Source organism: Protopterus annectens, chromosome 3.part0 (genome assembly GCF_019279795.1).
Source record: "Protopterus annectens isolate FY-2018-M chromosome 3.part0, PAN1.0, whole genome shotgun sequence".
Taxonomy (NCBI): Eukaryota; Metazoa; Chordata; order Ceratodontiformes; family Protopteridae; genus Protopterus; species Protopterus annectens.
This window is the reverse complement of record NC_056731.1, coordinates 1515275729-1515296452: the sequence shown is the minus strand read 5'-3', so window position 1 is coordinate 1515296452 and position 20724 is coordinate 1515275729. Positions and strand designations below refer to the sequence as shown.

Sequence of the window (20724 nt, the reverse complement as noted above, 5' to 3'; positions counted from 1 at the left end):
CCTTTTTATTTTAATCTGAGATGGTAGCAACTTCCTTTATGGCTAATGCCCAGTAAATAAAAGAAGAGAGTAAAATATTTACCAGTATAGAAGGAAAAAGGTGAGAGTAATAACAGTGTGGAGCCAATGTGCTGCCAGGACTCCATCTTATAGTGGACTAATGTAAGTGCATAAGAATAAAGTCCAGTCAGTCTCTGGACTTTATGCTGAGACAGGCCATGAAACCACAAGGCACAATACTAATTTTTGATATGATGACCACCTGGAAACAACTGGAATGTATAGTTCATAAAGCAACCACAAACATGCATATGCATATATTGATGTATTTAAATGTCCATGCCATAAATCTGTCAATAAACAGCTTTAGGCTACAAAAAGGAAAGTGAAAGACTATTAATCCCTTTGCCAGCTGTCATATGCAAACATCCAGACACATGCATGATATATGCCTGATTGGGTGGGAGAAGGGGCAAGTAATTTAATAGCCAGACACTTCATTCAAAATTTTGTTTGTGGTTCTTTATGAAACAGCTGTGGCAGTATCTTCTAATTACTGTCATAATTATACTGACAAACATTTAAATTATACCATAATTTATACAGTTATTAACAAAAGAATTTAATCAGCAGATATAGCAAGATAAACAATTCATCTTTGGCAAAAAATTAACAAATACATAAAATAATTGTAGAGTGACTTCTTATAATACAAACATTTACAGAGATAGTGAACAAGTGAAGTACTTGTGTCCTGAATGTGCTATCTAAGATACACTGTTATGAGGCACCACAGCATGTAGAAAAGGTGTCTGCATTTTGTCAATACTTGCAACGTGCTGCTGAGGTGATAGAAATCTTTGAAACACAAAGCTGTATTTAAGGAGATAATTTGCAGTTTTATGGCTGTTGCTGATACTGAGCCTCTGTTGCTGTGAAAAAGTCCTCCAGAAAACCTTGCAAGTGTTCAAATGTTGGCCTGTCTTCAGCTTTATCTTTCCAACAGGTGCACATTACCTGGTACAGCTCATCTGGGCAATTTTCAACACATGGCATCCGATAACCACGTTGGAGAGCCGCCATCACATCAGAATTACTCATGCCTGAAAAAGCAAAAAAAAAAAAAAAACAAGCAGTACAAACTGATCAGTAAAAATATTACTCATCCTGGAAAACACCAGTTTGGAAAATTACTTTATCTTGTTTATAGATGGACATATGCTCCGTAATTTCTCATTTAATGAGACTATTGAAAATGTAAACTGTAACACAAACTCTTTACCTTTGTAATTTGTGATCTGTACATGCCATATTGCAATTCCATTTTACCAGGGAAAGTAAATATTAGAATTATTTCTTCACTGTCTTGGTTGTTTACTTCTTGCAAAAGGGATCAACAATTCCACATAGGGTAGCCTGCTGACAATATAACCAGACTACAAAAACATGTCCAGTTGCAGTGGAAAATGTGGATTTCTTAAAGTATGTATGAGGCATTTTTCTGTTTTCACGTGACACTTCTTACACGCGTTAATGTAATAAATTTAATGAAAAGCATATTTTATCATGATTATCACAGCCTGGTTCCTGTGATGGTATACATATCCCACCTGAGGTAACAAATCAGAACTTGGCCAACTGTTGACATAGCAAACAATGGCCTATATTCCACCCACATGGAGATTTAAAATTGTTTACTTTGTTAGATTTATAGGTATGCTTAAACTATGTCATATGTCTTCTCTATTGACAACTGAAATGTTATGCAAATAGTAGATCAAAATTAGGTCATCTTCTATAATTCCTCACCACATACAATCACTGCTGCATGTGGAGTAAACAAAACAGGTACAACAGTCCAAAATTGACTGTTAATTTTAGCAATTAACTTGAGATACATTATAGCAGGCAATATTATATATATAATGATTCAGTTCCATGAGAGCTTGAACCTTGTGTCAGCAGAAGTGAGCTCATACTCTGCAGTAAAGCTTTCATAATAAGAATCCATGTCAAGTTTGGCTATACAAAGGCAACCCCCCCCCTCAAAAATAGGATTGTTCAGTCTTCTATGCATGAGCTAGACACGAGAAAAAGGTTGGTGAGTACCAAGAAGACAACGGTAGACATCAAGCTCATGAATTTAAGCCTAGAACCTCTGCTGTCTTATTACTCAGGCTGCCAAAACTATGACTTCTTGAGTCTGTTGCAAGGGGAAAAATGACTGGCTTGCCAGGGGTAACAACAAAGGAATAATCCACTGAAGGGATACTTCCAAGGAGTCTCTGGGGCTATGAAGAATCCATCATCCAGGTTTATATGGGGATCCTTCTCTAGTAAAGCCTTCTGTTACCAATGCAATCACCTTGGTAAAGGCTATGGTCCATGAAGAGAGTCCAAATGGCAACCCTTTGTACTGAAAAGGATGCCCAGACACAGCAAACTGAATGGCTATCCTCTGTGGACTCCAATCACTGATGTGGCAAAAAACCTTAATCATTTCTAGTGACAGCATCCAGGCACCCTGCAGTCACCAACACAAGCAGTAAAGGTAGATAGTCCTCTAATAGGGTGACCTTTGAACTATCAACCATCAAGTAGTTTGATGGTAAGACACAATGCAGTTAGCAATATGCTAGGAAACTGCCTGTTTACCAACTGCAAATCCTTTGCTCTCCAAAGCAAAGGAGAAGAACAGCTATTCTACCTTCCTGAACTCATATACCCATTTCTTCTTACACTTGAGCTGATGATGGACATCCAGGGTGGATAGGGCAGTCTGCCACTCTCTTTCCCCACCAGGAAACAAGAGATTTTTCTGTACTGCCAGTATCTCAGTGTCCGAAACTGTGCCACACCAAGTCTCAAATGGGTAACAAAAATTAATTTAAGTGTTTCTTCCCTGTATAATGTGATGAGGTGCAAGACTCATGGTAATCCTGGGAAGGCATGCAGAAATCTCCTATGCCATGGAACAGAGAGCATGTCCACTACCACCCCTCTTTTTCCATACTACATTGAGCAGAACAAGGGGAGTACCTCCAGAATGTCAAATGGAATAATATCTGCAGTGCCTATTTCTGGAAGGCCCAGACCTTGATGTTTAAACCTACAGTTTTAACTTAATTGGAGGAGCACCTGAGACAGTTTGCCAGATAATTCATTTAAACTTTATAACACCTTGCATGTTTAGATACTACATAATGGACTGGTTGTCTGACTGGATAAGGAGATGCCCCAGGAACAGATTTAAATCCAATGCCTTCAGGGCCAGGAGAGCTATACATAACTATATCTTATAGATTTGGATATTTTTCTTTTGAGGTGGATATATCCTCTGAACTGTACTGTAGCCTAGGTGAACAACAACCTCATAACAATGCTTCCAGTATCATAATCTGGGATGGATTTGGTTGTAGAAAGGGAAAGCACACCAAAGTTTGTTGGGAATCTTCCACTGCTCTGGGACCTAATGACAGAAGTCTGTTGCCAGAAAAATAAGGACTGTGAGCACATGGTGGCTCTGAAGCCACTGTGAACTAACAGTCAATCTCAGTACCCACATCCTCAAGCATGCAAATGACACAATGATGATACTGGTTGCAACTAGGCATTCAGTGTGGACCCTGCACTGCATCCTCAACTGGGCTGCAAAAGTCATGATATCTTGGACCCTCTCTAAGGGCAGGAAGAATGGCCCTGGACTGTATCCAATGGTGAGCTTGTGAAGACTATTCTCTGAGCCAGAGTCAAAGTGGAAATCTCATAGTTTATGGTCATGTCCAAGATCTGCAGCCAACAAGGGATGCCCATTCAAAGGGCAGCATTTTATGCTGAAAATGATGCCCCATCAGAAAGAACCAGAAGAATCCCCCATACAGACCTCAAGCACTGATGTGCAAAAAGATGCCTATCATGTCTATTGACCCCTGTTTTGACTATGAGACAGTCTGTGTGGCTCCCTTCAGTGACAGAGACTGAGCCCATACCAAGTGTTTTGTCAAGGTGGACTGATCTGCTAATGGAGGTCTTTCTGGGAAATACATGTAAGAGTAAATGTCACTAACAGCTATATTATCTAGACTCCAGTGGCTTTTTGTGATGGTTCTCTAAGTTGGACTGGACTCTGAACTCTGGGACCCCACAGTCCTTTCAAGACCATAGTAAGACCAGCAGGATTATATCCTTGGTTCACAAAACTCTTTGGAAAGTCACTAATCAGGTCCTAGGAAGTTTGGACTAGGTGCCCAGAATGATCTTTTTGGATTCCTCCTTGAGGTAGGACAGCCTTAGCAACATCATACTTCTCAGGCATATGCCTCTGTGTATGGTCATATACATAGCATCTACACAATGAAAACTACAGCGCCTCTGTGTATGGTCATATACATAGCATCTACACAATGAAAACTACAGTGCCTCTGTGTATGGTCCTTATACATATATCTACACAATGAAAAACTACAGTGCCTCTGTGTATGGTCATATACATAGCATCTACAACCACTACAGTGCCTCTGTATATGGTCATATACATAGCATCTACACACAATGAAAACTACAGTGCCTCTGTGTATGGTCATATACATAGCATCTACACAATGAAAACTACAGTGCCTCTGTGTATGGTCATATACATAGCATCTACACAATGAAAACTACAGTGCCTCTGTGTATGGTCGTATACATAGCATCTACACATTTAAAACTACAGTGGGTTATGAAGAAGCAGTAATCCAGGCCTCAACAAGATCCTCTATAAGTAGAGACTTAGGGAGATCACCAAGTGTTTCAAGGGGCTTATCTTCTTAGAGGGGCTGGATCATAGGGATGTGTGATGAGTATTTGTGGGCTCAGAGTCACAGTTTGTCAGATGAGTACACAATCTTACTATAAGTGAAAAAAAGTGCTGTGGCCAAAACTAGTCCTGGGTATCATTTCATTGGTATGATGGTAGCCCTTTCATAACATCATGCTGACATTTTTTTTCAGTAAGTCTAAACAATCTAGTTTTGACAGGAGTTAAAGCTAAAGTGTACGCACTTACATGCAAGTGGCGAAGGGATTTAAAATGCAAGACCTCATGTAAGCTCACCTGGGAGCAGTCATGGGCCATTTTGTAATAAATAGGTTTACGAAGTTGGACCATTGGACCAAACTTTCAACAATTCAATTCAAAAGGATCACAATGTGCAGTAACATCACAAAGGTGAGTTTCCTCATTCTGTTTCTGCTTGTGTACTGTAAAAAATGTGGTCTGCTCGGGCCAGCCTGGAACGTGCTTCCCTCAATGAACTTGACAAGATGAATTAGACAAAAGGGCATAATTATTTATGCCCTGTGGCTGACTTAAATAGGTTAACATTTCTTAAGTCATGTTATTCTTTTGATTTATGTTTGGCATTGTAGATCTAGGTCCAGTGTTTAACACTGAGCATTCTTCTCTTTGGGAGGTAGTTTGATTGCATAGAAATGTGATATACACATGTACAATTCCATTCAGACATTGGTCCCCTAACTTTAGAGGACTGAGGACTCAGTAACTATTCTATAATAATCAAATATATTGGAGGAAACACAGACTGACCACCACATTAGTTATGTTACAGATACTCTTTGTAGTTTCTTCGCAGATAGCTTCTTTATGATTTTAAATTTATAGGTAAGTAATATATTTTTATTTTATTTTATTATATACTACTGCCAGGAGGTCCTGTCAGTGATCCTAGTGGCATCAGGCACTGTTATTTAATTCAAAAGGCCACTAAAATTTACTTGTTTTGGTGGTAATTAATGCTGACCTTTAATATGTGGACAGGATTGCTGCCATTTTCCTTTTAAATTGTAGCCAAATGGTGACTAGACTGCTTTGCATGACAACCGGGTAAGTTGTATAAATGAGTGCCATCATTCCTGGTAAATGTCAAGTGGTTATCCCAAATTTAAGATGGGGCAGATATGTAAAGTATAGGTCACAGAATGGTTTCGAGACTCTATGTGTGTAAGTTGTTAAAGGATATTATTTACTACAAGTAGAGACCGTAAATTTAAGGATAAAGTAAATGAGATTAGTAATAAATTCTGAGAAGCTCTTGAAAATTAGGATGTAGGACTTTAAATGAGATGCTTTCAAATGGTTTATGAATTCTAAGTTGAGGTCTTGGGCTAATGCATAAACAGAAAGGTCTCAACAGAGAATGCAACAAAGTTTGTGAGGCAATAACAGACATAGCTAAAACACTGAATAAGAAAGATAGGGAAGGAAAGAAAACTTATTATCCTTGCAGAAGAAAAACTAGCAACTACTTGATATTAAAATTAAGACATATACAGTCATAGTTAAAGGCGCCTTTTTATCAGTACTGTTTAAATTCTAAAGGTGATCTTATATTACAGGGAAATATTAAAAGGAAGTTTAGCAAACAAAGTCTTACATTATGAAACAAATTTGAAGAGGCTTAACTCATTAGAGCCTAGTGATAGCTTTAGGCATTTCCCTAATTACAGTCTATTGAATATTGTCTATTCATATTTAAATTAATTATTACAAAACTATGCTACATACAAGTCACTGAAAGCTTTCTTAAATGTTATGTGATGGACAACAGAGCTGCCCTAATACTTGGTATCTGTCTAGTGCAGGCAAAGAAATATTGTTTTTCATATATTTAGTTATGTATAATGGCATAAATGTCATGTTTTTCTAAATATTTCAACATCCAAGAAGCAAAGAAAGAACTGCTTAGCATCATACGAAAGCTTTCAGCTGGATAAAGAAAATGACAGTATCTGAGTAACTAGAGTGGTTGCTGAGATACTGTAAGTTGTTTACAATGTAATAATTATTGTGTTTATTGTGACTTATTAAATCCTGTTTAAGAGCTAGAACCTAAAGAATATTTCCATTATAAAAAAATAGTTTATGGTGAATAGGTTCTCATTTTTATTTCTTTAGTTACCCTTATGATTTCAAAAATATGAATATTTGATTGAAATCTGAAAACATAACTTAATTTTATGAAAAAGCTCAAGCTCATCCAATCGGAAATTACAATGCACACTTCCTGAGCTCCACTGGTGAGAATGAGTTAAATTATATTCCATGACTCACTGTTGGGTACATGCAAGGTTATGTCTGGTATATCATGCAGTGCATGGTGAAGAATCAAGACTATTGTTAAACATTGAAATGCTACCATCTTGAAAATCATCAAGAGGAAAACATTATACATTCCTGATTCCAAAATGTAAAACTGCTACCAGGGCCAAATTTATAACACAATCATTAATGAGATCTTGGAATAAGTTAACTTTAAGTATAAGATAGTGTGCCACATGTGATGTATTTAAGAAGGCATTAGACTCTTGTGTTGGATGCAAAATATATATACTCTGGAAATGGAAAACCTGCATGTTAATGGTCACTGATCTTAATGCAGTATAACTAACTATGACAATATAAAACTGTGATTTAAGAGGAAATTTATGGTAAGAATAAAGATAAAAAAGAAGCTTTACACAGGTATGAAAGATTGGAAAATGTATTACTTTTAAAAACTTTATTGAATTATCATTTGTGACACAGGCAAATTTACATTTATGCAAAACGAATCAAACTGTATCAACAAATTAACATTAACAAACATTATACTTTACATATATTGCTATATATCATATAACCTAAGAAATATTACATACATTTTCAATTCCTACCCCTTTTTTTAAACAAGAAACATCTTTACTAAAGCAACCCTTATGACATAAGCAATCATACAGTTCTATAAATGAACACAAATCACACCAACACAATCCTAGTTGCAAGCATTTTACATCACAAATCATAGTGACACACTCCCAGGTGCAAACATTACAAATCATTTCCACCCAATTATTTTCAGTCAAACATTACATGGCTTTTTTAAGTCCAGCCTTCTTTTAAACCTCGTTCCTCCCCTGTATGTATTGTTCTTACAATTCCCATTTTTCCTATGTACTTTGCTCCTACCCTTTTCTAAAGATCTCAATTCCAGTTGTTTTTATCTCTAAGTATATTAGAGTTCTGACACATTTACGTAAAGAAAGCTTTGAATTATTTTTTATTTGCTGAAGAAATCAAAAATGAATGTTAGTAGTCTCTGAGTGGATTACATTTTGCAAATCTTGGTTATGCAGTTAAAATGAAATTATTGAGACAGTTAAAACTAATAGATGTTACTGATAATGAATTAAAAGCATGTTTTGAACATTTGTATCAAAACGTACATGAAATAAAAATGGTAACTGAAGAGAGAAAAGTTTCAGATGAAGCATGAGAATTATTGATAACTATGTGTGTCAGAAATAACAAAAGACAGTAGATCTTCAATGTTATGATTAATGGGGGAAAGGGGAGCTATTAACAGCAACCCAAAGCATGGTTTTCACTTATCCATCAATCTATTTGAAATTTGGTAACTGGATAAATGAACTGGTTAATTAACCCCTTGTCACAAAGGTCATAATATAATATAATACAAAAATGACAAAAAACAACAATGCATCATAATCTTATGATAAAAAATGCACATTAAAATGAAATACACATAGAAAAGAGATTGCAAGAGATAACAATATTAACAGTATTTCAAGAAATGTGAAAAGTTGTACAATATTTACAATATTTACAAGGTGAACTAATATTTTTATGTAGTACTTTTAATTATCCCAGTTAGAGTAAGTTTACAAGACTACAGCAAGTTAGTGTTGTAAAAGTAATTGCAGTTTCCTCTGGTAAATGTTCCTTCAATTTAGCCTTGAATTCAATCCAGTATTATCTGAGGAAATATATGTCTGAGTAGTTGATTCCATGTTGATGACTTAGGTTTAGTGAAGACTGTAATAAAAAAAGGTATGAGTAACAGTTGGGATTTAGATAGTCTACAGAAAATTGTAAGTTACTTTATGGAAAGTAGTGTTGTTCATAGGTTCATAGTTTCATAGGTAGGTACTAGGCTATCAGCCCAAGGGTCTACGTAAGCCTGGTCAGCAAGGTTCTCTGGCTTATGCCACCCAAGAAAGTTATTTTCCTGTGCCACTGTCGAGCAGACACACAGAAGTAATCCCCAGGATGTATTTCCTATTTCCCATCCACTAATCGAGATTTTTCTTGTAGAGTGCTAATGAAGAACTTTGCTTGACATAGATGGGTAGCCTGTTCCAGAGTATGGGAAATCTCTCGGACAGGAATCTATCCCTCCAGCATGTCCTGTTTATTGTGGTGACAAAGTTTAGGTCCCTAGAGCATGTAGATAGGAAGGACTGGGATTTCTTTAGGTGTAGCATGTCCAACAGCTCTGGGTTTGACATAGCTTTATATGTTAGGCAGAGATCATCTCGGAGTAGGTGATATGCTATGGAGTAAAGCTGGAGTTTTTTGAGGCGGTCAGTGTAGGGCATTTGTTTGAGGCCAGTAATCTTCTTTGTGAGGTACTTCTCTGGCCTTTCCAGCTGCTGCAGATGTCTTGTGAGGTACATTCCAAAAGGGGCATTGTACTCTATAATGGGTCTAATGAATGTCGAGTAGAGGGGAACAATGACCTCTTTTTTTCTTGGATGAGAACCCTTTTATGATGAGGTGTGCCACATAGAAGGACTTCCTGACTACTGTAGCAATGTGACTATCAAAAGAGAGACTACTGTCCACCTGGGTCCCAAGGTCTCTTATCATGCATTTGGTGTTAAGTAGATTTCTATCTATGTGGTAGTTCATGGGTACAGAGTTTTTACCAAAAGGGATGAGACTGCACTTTTTGGCATTGAGCTTGAGGCCATGGCTCTGACACCAGGCATCTGTCTCAGTGAGGCCCTTCTATGGGATGTCCATATCATTTGGGGACTTGACATTGGCTCCTAGTTTGCAGTCATCTGCAAACTTTGTTAGCCAGAGGCCTTCTGTGTTAGCCTGTACTTCAGATAAGTAGATACCAAACAGGAGAGGTCCCAGGACAGAACCCTGTGGTACTCCACTTATCACTGCTTTAAGGTCAGATTTGGAGTCCGCAGCTTTTACAGTGTGGGTTCTGTCGGTGAGCCAGTTGGCAACCCATCTTGTGACGTAGGGATTTATACCCAGTTTAGTGAGTTTAGCTATAATTCCAGAATGGGGGATGGTGTCGAAAGCCTTGGTGAGGTGAAGACAGGCTGTGTGAACCACCTTGCCCTCATTTACGGCTTTGGTGACTGCCTCAAAGAAGTCGATCATGTTCAGGAGACATGATCTGCCTTTCACAAACCCGAACTGGGTGGGATACAGAGTTTGGAGGTTGCCAATGTCTTTGATTATGAGTTCCATGATGATACGTTCCATGGCCTTGCAGACCAGGCTCTTCAGGCTAATAGGTTGATAGTTCCTGGGATCAGTGGTGGCTCCCCCTTTGTGGAGTGGGATAACTGTTGCTGTGTGCCATTCAGTGGGCACAAAGCCTGATGCGAGGCTATTATTGAACGTGGTGCTTAAGTGGGGAGCCCGTTCATTCTGAAGTTCATGTAAAATGCAGGCTGGGATGTTGTCCAGTCCCATGGATGCTAATTTTTTGGCTTTAGAGAGTGCAGCTTTTACCTGCATAGTTGTGATTACAGGGAATCTGCATTCTTCCTGTATAGATATGGGCCCTTTAGGGGGTGAGAGGGGGGGTAAAGTTAGCACTGAACCTATCTGCCAGGATGTTGGCAATATCAGTTGGTTCTATAATTTTTTTGCCTTTGTGCTGTAACTCAGAGCAGATCTGGGTGTTGCCATTGAGATTCTTGACATAGCTATAGAATACTTTGTGGTTGTCCTTGGATTTAGTGGCAATTTTGTTTTCATAGCTAGCTCTGGAGGATCTTATAAGGGATCTCAGCTTCTTACTGAGGCTGACCAGGGAGCTCCTCCACTCATGGGATTTTACTCTCTTTTGCAACAGTTTCTTCCTTTTGTTGTACAGTTTGTTTATGGCAGGGGACCACCAGATTGGCTTCCTTTTTTTGGAGGATAGCATCTTGGTTCTGTTTGGGATAGCATGATCCATGCACTCGTGTAAGTGCATATAGAGTGCATTTGTGTAGGATTCAGCAGTTGTAACTGTATTGTCCATCTGCATGGGTGTCATGAAGTTCACCACTTCTATCTTAAGAAGCATGAAGTTGGCTTTGGAGAAATTTTTTTACTGTGGTTTCCTTAATGGGGGGTGGGGGTGGGATGTGGATATCAAGTGTGATTAGCTTATGGTCGGATCGGACCAACGGGGAGTTGACTTCAGGTGTGGAACACCGATCACTCATGTTGATAACGACTAGGTCTAGGATATTGTTGCCACTGGTGGGGATGTGGATAAGTTGATCCATGGCATTGGAGTTTATGAATTCCAGAAAGCGTTAAGCTAAAGAGTTGGTACATGAGTAGTATTCCCAGTTAATGGTGGGATAGTTGAAGTCGCCCATTATTAGGGTGTTTGGTTGACCCCTAATATTTTCAGGTACATCAAGAAAAGAGGAGTGGGAATCCTGGGGCATGGTGGGGGAACTGTAGAAAGCTACAATTTGGATTGCAGTTTTGCCCAGTGTTAGTTGCACTTGGATAACCTCGAATGCATTATGCTGAGCAGCTAGCCTGGAGGTGTGGACATCCTTAATAAATATGGACACACCTCCACCTTTGGTGTTTCCGTCCAGGTTACATGGCCGAAATGTGTGGTATGAGTTATAGCCTGGTAGTGCAGGGGTGCTCTCTGGAGCCTTGAACCAGAACTCAGTCACTGCACAGATATCGATGTTCTCCATTTTAAGGAGTGCCTCGAGTGAGTGCATTTTGAGATTTAGACTTCTAGCATTGAGTAGCATTACCCTCAGTTTTTGCTTGGCTGTTACTGTTATGGTGGTGAATTTGTTATTTGAACCTTGCCTAAAAAAGGCACTATAGGGGCAGCAAGAGCCTTAGCCAATATCCAGAATCCCAGGGGCGACAGGTGCTGGCCATCTGTGGCAAAGCATCGATGTCTGTCGACCATGTCATCCCAAGCAGACAGATACTGGATCCCCTTATAATGAAACCAGAAGCTTAGCCAATTGTTGAAGTCAATCATTTTGTTCTTGTACTGTGGTATCATTCTGGGCGATGGCAGAATGCTACTCAGGGTTCGGGTCATACCTGCCTGGGCTACAAGATCGGAGAGCTCTTCCATGTCTCTTTTCATGTAGTCCAGGGAGGTACGTCTCAGATCATTCACACCAACATGGACAATGACAGAATCATATTTGCACTTATTGTACAAGTACAACAAGGGTTGTTGTGAGGCCTGTAATGGAGGAAAGAATGGCTATTGAAAAGGAGGTGGCCAAAAAATATTTGAGTTATTATGGGGGGAGGAAGTTTAGGCAAATGGATAGGATCTGCACTCTGGTATAGTGTTAGTGATTAAAAATAAGGCTATTAATATTTTTAATATAAGATTATTAATCTGTGATTAAAGAGTTAAAAACAAACCAGTAAGGGTAATTGCTGTGTACGTGTGTATACATACACACACACACACACACATATATATATATATATATATATATATATATATATATATATATATATATATATATATATGTGTGTGTGTATATATATATATATATATATATATATATATATATATATATATATATATATATATATATATATACACACACACACACACACACACACACACACACACACACACACACACACACACACACACACAAAATTTGTTACAAACAGTATAAGAGAAGTCATGGGTTGTGGTGATGGCTAATGGATGGATAGAAAAAGGCTAAAGGTCTGTAGAAGAATGAAGTGGGGTTGTCCTGCAAGTGTGTTTTTGTAATGATGGTGAATGCAGTGGAAAAGACATGTAAGAATGAAGCAAGATGGGAAATCAGGAATGGGCTGAAATGGCAGTTATTTTTATCTTATGCACATGACTTACTAATGGTAGTAAAAGTAAAGTATAGATGAAAGAGGTAGTGATACGGGTTGATGTTTATTAGAAAATATAGGATTACATTTGAATAAGAAAAAAATTATTTTGATGAGATGGTAAAGCTAGATAGTAAATATTTTGAAATGAATGACATTTTTCTGCTATGGATTTGGAATGTATGAAAGAGTAATGAGTCAATGGAAAGAACTGTTATATGAAATACAGAAAATTATATAATGGTAGAGAGCATTTAAGTTATCCTATTTTAAGACAGCACATGATTCAAATACTTATGTTTTATGTAAATTTGCATCTCTATGAGGGATTTTCATAGCATTTCAGTTGTCCAGTTTTAAGAAAACAATATGTAAAATACTTATGTTTATGGAAATTAGCATACTGGCTTTGTCCCAGCTGAGTGGAGGGCAGCCACTGTCATCCATTTGCACAAAGGTGGAGCATCCGCAGATCCAGGAAATTATAGACCCATCAGAATAAGTAGCCTGAACTGCAAGGCCATGGAGCGGATTATCATGGACCTCATAAACAAGGACTTTGGCAAGCTCCAAACACTCGTTCCCACAGAGTTTGGTTTCATCAAGGGGAGGTCATGCCTCTTAAATTTGGTTGACTTTGAGACAGTCACCAAAGCCATGGACTAGGGGAAGGCGATGCACACAGCCTACCTTGACCTGGCCAAAGCCTTTGATACTATTCCCTACTTGGATATAATAGATAAACTCTTTCAATTAGGCATCAATCAGTATGTTACCAGATACACTTAGGTTTGATTATTTTTTATCTTCTATTTTTTCTATGCAACTTCCACAATACATTTTCCATAAGATAACTTTTCATGATGTAGTTATAATCTCAACCACTAGATGGTAGTACTTTATTGTAAATGATGTGAGTCCATTCCCTCCGTATTAGAAAACTGGGTTAACTTTTTATGTATTGTTTTAAATAAAAATATGTAAAAAATTATTTTAATAACGTTTTTTTTAAGTAAGAAGGTGATTTTTAATAAATACATATGTTTATTAAGATAGAAATATATTTTGTATAGTTATATATTAGTAGTAGGAATTTTTAACATCAGGTCAGTTTAAATGTTTTAAGGTTTGTGATGGTTTATTGGATAATGAATTTAAATCAAATATATATATATATATAGGGTATGATGGGATTTATGGTTTAAGTTAATATGAGGAAGTTCTATGGTAAACGAAAAATGCGGTGATAAAGCTAAGCGTTTTATTGGGCTTTCATGGTTCGTAATGGATTGTATGAGAGCAATGAACTTTTTGTTGTTCGTACATGCATTTATGGTGCTCCCTGTGCCTAACTGTACCTTTTTATGTTACCAGATGAGTAGCAAACTGGCACACTGACAGAACTCAGCTAGTCAAAATAGGGGAAGCCACCTCAAGCAGTCGACCCATAACGAGCAGCGTACCCCAGGGATTGTTCGTGGGGTCTTTGTTGTTTGGGTGCAGGCCAAAACCAATGTGGGCTATGGCTGACCAAGTTTCAGATGACTGGAAGCTGGATGCTGTCATCAATTCCCCTAGAGATGCGGGCATCCTCCAAGAAGGTCTCACCCAAACAAATGATTGCTGCCAGTAACATGGCCTCAAACTGAATGCCAGAAAATGTTTCATTAACCCCTTTGGAGAGAGTGCCATCCCCACAAATTATCACATTAATAACAAGGTACTAAGCATGCAATCAGTTATGAGGGCCTTGGGCACACACCCAGGTTGATAGGAAACTGAGTTTTGACCACCATATTACCTTTGTTGTATGGAAAGCTTTCTACATGGCCCACTTCATTAGTAAAGGTATCTCATCCAGTGACAAGGTGATCATAACATCCCTGTATTCTTTCCTTATAAGACCCATTATTGAGTATAATGCCCCTTTCGGCATGTACCTCACAAAGCACATGCAGCAACTGGAGAGACCACAGAGGTTCCTCACCAGGAGAATCCAGGGCCACAAACATCTACCCTACACCGATAGGCTAAAGGCTCTGTCACTCTACTCAGTCTCCTACAGACTCCTCAGAAGTGACCTCTGTCTGGCATACAAAGCAATCTCAGACCCCACCTTGATGGGACTGCTGAATATCCGCAAGTCAAGCTCCACTCGAGTAACCCTCACGTGCGACCTTAACCTGGCCCTTGACATCAATAGGACTTGTTGGCGGGACAGATTTGTGTCCCAGAGACTCCCCCTTCTGTGAAATAGACTCATGCTCCATGTCAAGTAGAGTACCTCATTAACCCTTTTTATGTGCAACCTGGATAACTGGATGGGGAACAGAAAATACATCCCTCGGATTCCATCTGTGTCCCTGCTGGGCAGGGGTATCCGGTGCTGACCTGTCGGAACATGGGCTAAATTCTTGGCTAGGTCTGTAAGGGCCTCAGGGCCAATAGCCTAGTAACTTCCTATGATCTTTACAAAGGGTTTTCATGATCCTGATGAAGTTTGAAAAGTAGCTGTTACAGATATATTTTAGTTTTTGAGGGGACTGAGAATGACATATTAAAAGGGATGCTGTATTTAATACAAAGACAAATGCAGATGTAGATTTAATTAATAGGGCAGTATTTATAGCATCAATTAATCTTATTTGGTGATAAAACAATGAAGGAAAGGAAAAAAATTAAGCAATGGGAAAACTATTACAAAGTAAGTACGGAGAAGTAAGGAAAAATGCAAGGGCAAAGTATGGGGGAAGTGAGAATTGTGAAGGAAAAGAATATGGAGGAAACGGAAGTTGTGGAAAATATGAATGCAAGAAAAAATAAAGGAAATAATGGTATAAGGTTACTATGGAAAATACGTTTTCTGTTTTTGTGGGAAGGGTTTGAAGAATGAATAAAAAAAACAGGCAGATAAGATGTGAGGTTTATAAATGTTGGACTTTTGTGGAGAATAATGCTGGATAAATTACATTTGAAAGAGAACATGAATTCTGAAGTTCAGGAAGAAAATCTGTTGTTGTTATGTCTTTCGGCTTTTCCCGGTTAGGGGTCGCCAAAGAGGAACTCCGGTCCGCTAATGATTGGCAGTTGATTTTTACGTGCTGAGTTGCCAGAACTAACGCACAACCTTCAACATTATTGTAAAATGGAAGAAACATATCAGCATTGTTTTTTGGATTGTAAAAATGATGAAATGTTTCGGACTGTCTAAAGAACATTATAAAGATATATGTGTGTGTATATATATATATATATATATATATATATATATATATATATATATATATATATATATATATATATGGAAAATTTAGAGGGGTGGTAAAATGGATGTAGATAAATAGGCTAAAATGATGTCTGTGACAATATGGAATTTGTGGAAAAGAAGATAGAATTCATTATTTTAATACAGTAAACCAAGATGATAAAGTAATGATGAAATTTAAGAGATGGCTATGAGAAAAGGGTGTGGAAGGGTATGTGTTTGAGAAAGAAAAATGATGCTGTGAATATTAGTGGATCTATTATAAATGAATGAAATGTAATATGTTAATAGAAGTATATCGATAAAGCAATGCCTAGTATTTTGATAGGTACCATGGGATTTTTTACATCCATTTGAGCTACCACCAACCCAGGCAGATGGAATTTCATTTTATGGTGTCATTTGATGGACAACACACTAAGGAGTGCACTTTCTCCCTCATGCTTCACTAAAATGAATTTGAGCATCTGGTGCGGGAACTGAAAGTCATCATAAGCATGTGATGTATACATAGGAACTCAAACAAGATTAGATAATGTAGGGAGTGGCAACATTGTTGTTGATGAGGTGCTAGCAGTTAACTATACCACAGTTCAGGATACTGTCATATCCTCTAGCTATACCAACATTCCGGATATCATACTTTCAGAAAATTATAGAACAATATGAAATCTTAAGATAAATATTGCCAAAATTCAATTAACTTGCAATGAAGCATGAGAAATTGTCTCCCCTTCTGCTCGGTGTCTCACTGTTTGCTGGATTTTTTTATTTTCTCTTTAGCCTGTCCTACATCAAAAAATGTCTTTGATCCTCTGGAAAAATTACGCAGAAGACAACTGCAGCAGCTTGAATCTCACACCTAACTCTTGACATTCCTCGACCGCTGGGATAAACTTGCTTCTCTTCAGCGTGGTGTACAGTGAATAATCATTTTTCACAAATACTCTGTTATCTCCAATTTTTAAGAAGTTTCTTTTTACCACAGTTTTGTCAGGATCAACTCTTTTTGCAGATTTGATTGCATTTTCCCTAATATAGGTCTCATAGACAGTTTTGAAGAATGCATTCAATGTGCCCTTTCAATTAACAAATCAAGCTATGGAACACGAGCCCAGGTGCTTATTTGTTCTTTCATAAAATGAGTGTAGTCTTAGTCTTTTTCTTCTTATTTCTCTGATACAGCTGAAAATCACAGGTTTTCTGTATGTGCTCTGTCTACAAACTTCACTATTTTTGGAAACAGCTATTCTTGAGTAATGTCAGAATCAACCAACCTTTTCTTAATTTCAGACTCTGAATTTTGCAGTTTTATCATGTCATCTGAATAGCTAGTTAAATTTCAATATATTTTTCTGATCTTTTGTTATTTGAGTTGATATATTTATTCAATGTTTCATTTATGTTGTACACCTCTGAGTCCATTTAATTTATTTTTCCCTCTAAATTACTGGAAGTCATATTTTTGTACCAAACTTGAGACTTGAACAAAGTCCATAGAAAGACTATGCCAGTGAAACATTTTACATTCTTGCAAAAGAAACTGCTTGAGAGACAGGAGCTGACTGGAAGAATCACAAGTACTTTGGACTTGAGCTTGAAGTAGATGTATTTGGATAAAGAATGTGGTAACTAGTTATGGGTTATTAATATTGGATCATGATCAAAATATCTACGGTGGAAAGGGAGGTGTCGCAAAGTCTATTGATAAAATGACAATAGGAAATGCAAATACTATACAATAGGGTAACCTGTATAACCAAAAATAATGCTGGTTAAAATGATAATTTCCCCTAAGTTGCTTTCTCCTTTCTTTACCTCAACACTTTTCCTTTCAAAGAAAGTACTAAGAAAATGAGGCAAGAATGAGCTAAAGGTATGGATATGTACACCTACTATGTCCAGATACAAAATGAAAGGAGGGATACTATTCCAGAATTTCTCTGCACTGTAGGCAAAACTTTATGTGATAGTCCTTTGGCTTTCAACACATTACAGTATGGCAAGTGCAACAAAGTGATTTTACGTTTGGAAATTGTCTGGGTCAGAGGTTAGGAAATTGTTTATCTAACACTTTCTTAATGAAGTGTCTGGTTATTGACAACTTTACTTATGAGTTTATATAAGAAGTTTCAATTCATCAGAATGACTTTGAAAGGCGCATGAGACTCCTTTAACAAGACAAAATGTTGTGAAACAACATAATGTTATGGTTCCTTCTTAGAGCAATAGTTAACAAAAGATAGAATACATATTTGTGGCAGGAAGAGCCTCAAACCTAATAAAGGAAAACAGGATTCTGTGTTTTAATCTGGCTAAAAGCAGTTTAATTTGAGAGATGACACAGTTTAATTTAGATTTGTTGTATGGGGCAAAGCACTGATCTAAAAAGCCTGCTTCAGGCTCACTTATGGTTTATAAACACAAGAAAATGGGTGATACATAATAACAATAAATATAAACAGTTCAAACAGAAGTAAAGGCAAAATGCTCATGAGTGTAAATGGATAGATACAGCAATTTAAGTACTACACCAGAAGAACACTATAGCAATAACCCACGCCTGGGTGTGGGTAATGCTGGATTTACCCACGGTTGGCATGGTTTGGTCATGAGGGCGAAGCCCAAGTGGCCAAACAAAGCCAACTGTGGGTAAATCCAGCATTACCCACACCCAGAAGTGGGTTATTGCTATTATACAATGACATTATTTAAGAAAAAAAATAATTACTTTTCTTAAATAATGGCATTGTATAATGCCTCCTTGCTGCCCTTCCGCAGCAGACTGTCTGGTATTCTGCGGCAGTTCTGATGTACTGCGCATGCGTATGCCTATGCAGTACATCAGAGCTGTGGGCAAAAGCAACAGAGAAAGCAAGATCTCCATTGCTTTTTACTGTTTCGCTATGTTAAATGGGTTTAACATAGCGAGACAGCTTTAAAAAAAGCAAGATCTCCGTTGGTTTTTACAAACTGTTCCGCTAAGTTAAATGGGTTTAATATAGTGAGGCAGCTTTAAAATAAGCAACAGATATCTCCATTGCTTATTTTAAAGCTGTCTCGCTATGTTAAACCCATTTAACATAGTGAGGCAGGTTTAAAAAAAAAAACAACGGAGAAAGCAGGATCTCTGTTGCTTTTTACACACTGTCTCACTATGTTAAAGGAGTTTAACATAGCGAGACAGCTTTAAAAAAAGCAACGGAGATCTCCGTTGCTTTTTTTAAACCTGTCTCATTATGTTAAACTCCTTTAACATAGCGAGACAGTGTTTTAAAAAAGACTTATAGTAATGGAAAAAGTCTGAGTGACCGGACCTTTTTCCATTAGTATAAGTCGATTTACAACGTGCACGCTGACCAATCAGCGTGCACGTTTTGGAATATTAATGGGGGGGTCATGGTATAATGGTACATAATCTGAAATAGTATTAATTTCAGGAACCCTGCAAATAAAAGGAGAGATGGGGAGGCAGCTGAGGAGTCCCAACAAAACTGGACCCCACAACACAAAGGCCAGCCCTGGATATACTCCATATATGTCCAAGAGTTGACATTCCTTCTCTTACAGTCTGATTAACTCACTCAAGTACACTGTAAGGGGCCTACCTGACGAGCCACTTAGCTCACCTCTTTATGTTTAGACATAGACATCAGATGTATGCACCCATCCTTATCTGTAAACATTTTCTCAAACTGCTGTAGTTCTGCCTGAATCTTCTTAACCTGGGTAACAGACAGTTGCCCACTTCACCTTTGTCACCTCTACTTTTTTCTGTCATCCTTCCCCTAATTTCATTCATGCCTTACTTTTCTTCACAGCACATGCCAAGCAACTATACATATTGCAAATCATGTCTTCTTTGTATATAATTTTCTCTAAAGAAATAGTATACCATATGATAGTATGACAGTATGTCTGTACTCTTTTTGCTCATTTTACTGACTGAATTATTGTGTGATGTCTGCATATGATTGTGTTAATTTATGTTGCATGTTATCCTGACTTGTACATCTCTGAATGCTTGCTCTTACATTGCCATTGTTACACTGGTATTTGAGTTTGTTTATTTGATTGTTTTCTACTGTGCTGAAAATGGTCTAGCTGGTTCAGTGCTCTTCCTTGTTTAACAAGCTTTAAATCAGTCAACCATTTTATCAATCAATCCATCCAGCCATCCTCAATGCTTTTTCCTATTTTGTACATGGGGCAGGGTGTCACTTCAGCAGTGACAATCATCTTGAGCCAAGGTTTACATCATCAGGTGGCTAGCCCTGCTGAGGTAATTCATTTGTGCCACTCACTTGCACACACACTCTCACCTACAGCCAATTTAGAGTGTCCAATCCACCTACTACAAGTCTTTGGAATGTGGGAGGAAATATGACTGTAGGGAGGACATGCAGACGCCACACAGAAGGCACCCCAGCTTTCTATCAATCAATCAATATTACATTTATAAGTTAAGTACTATGCACATACCAACATCATTAGGAGA

At 37.8% G+C, this 20724-nt stretch overlaps 1 protein-coding gene across 2 annotated transcripts in view; it reads right to left on the bottom strand.

The window, feature by feature from the left end:
• Nucleotides 1–633: 633 nt before the first annotated feature.
• The window catches only part of LYN (LYN proto-oncogene, Src family tyrosine kinase), an 821134-nt gene continuing 801043 nt past the window's right edge, over nucleotides 634–20724 (bottom strand). For both annotated transcript variants that reach the window (XM_044065544.1, XM_044065543.1), the window contains exon 14: nucleotides 634–1103. In XM_044065544.1, the coding sequence (XP_043921479.1) occupies nucleotides 901–1103 (203 nt within the window). In that variant the 3' untranslated portion in view covers nucleotides 634–900. The remainder of the gene's footprint in view (nucleotides 1104–20724) is intronic.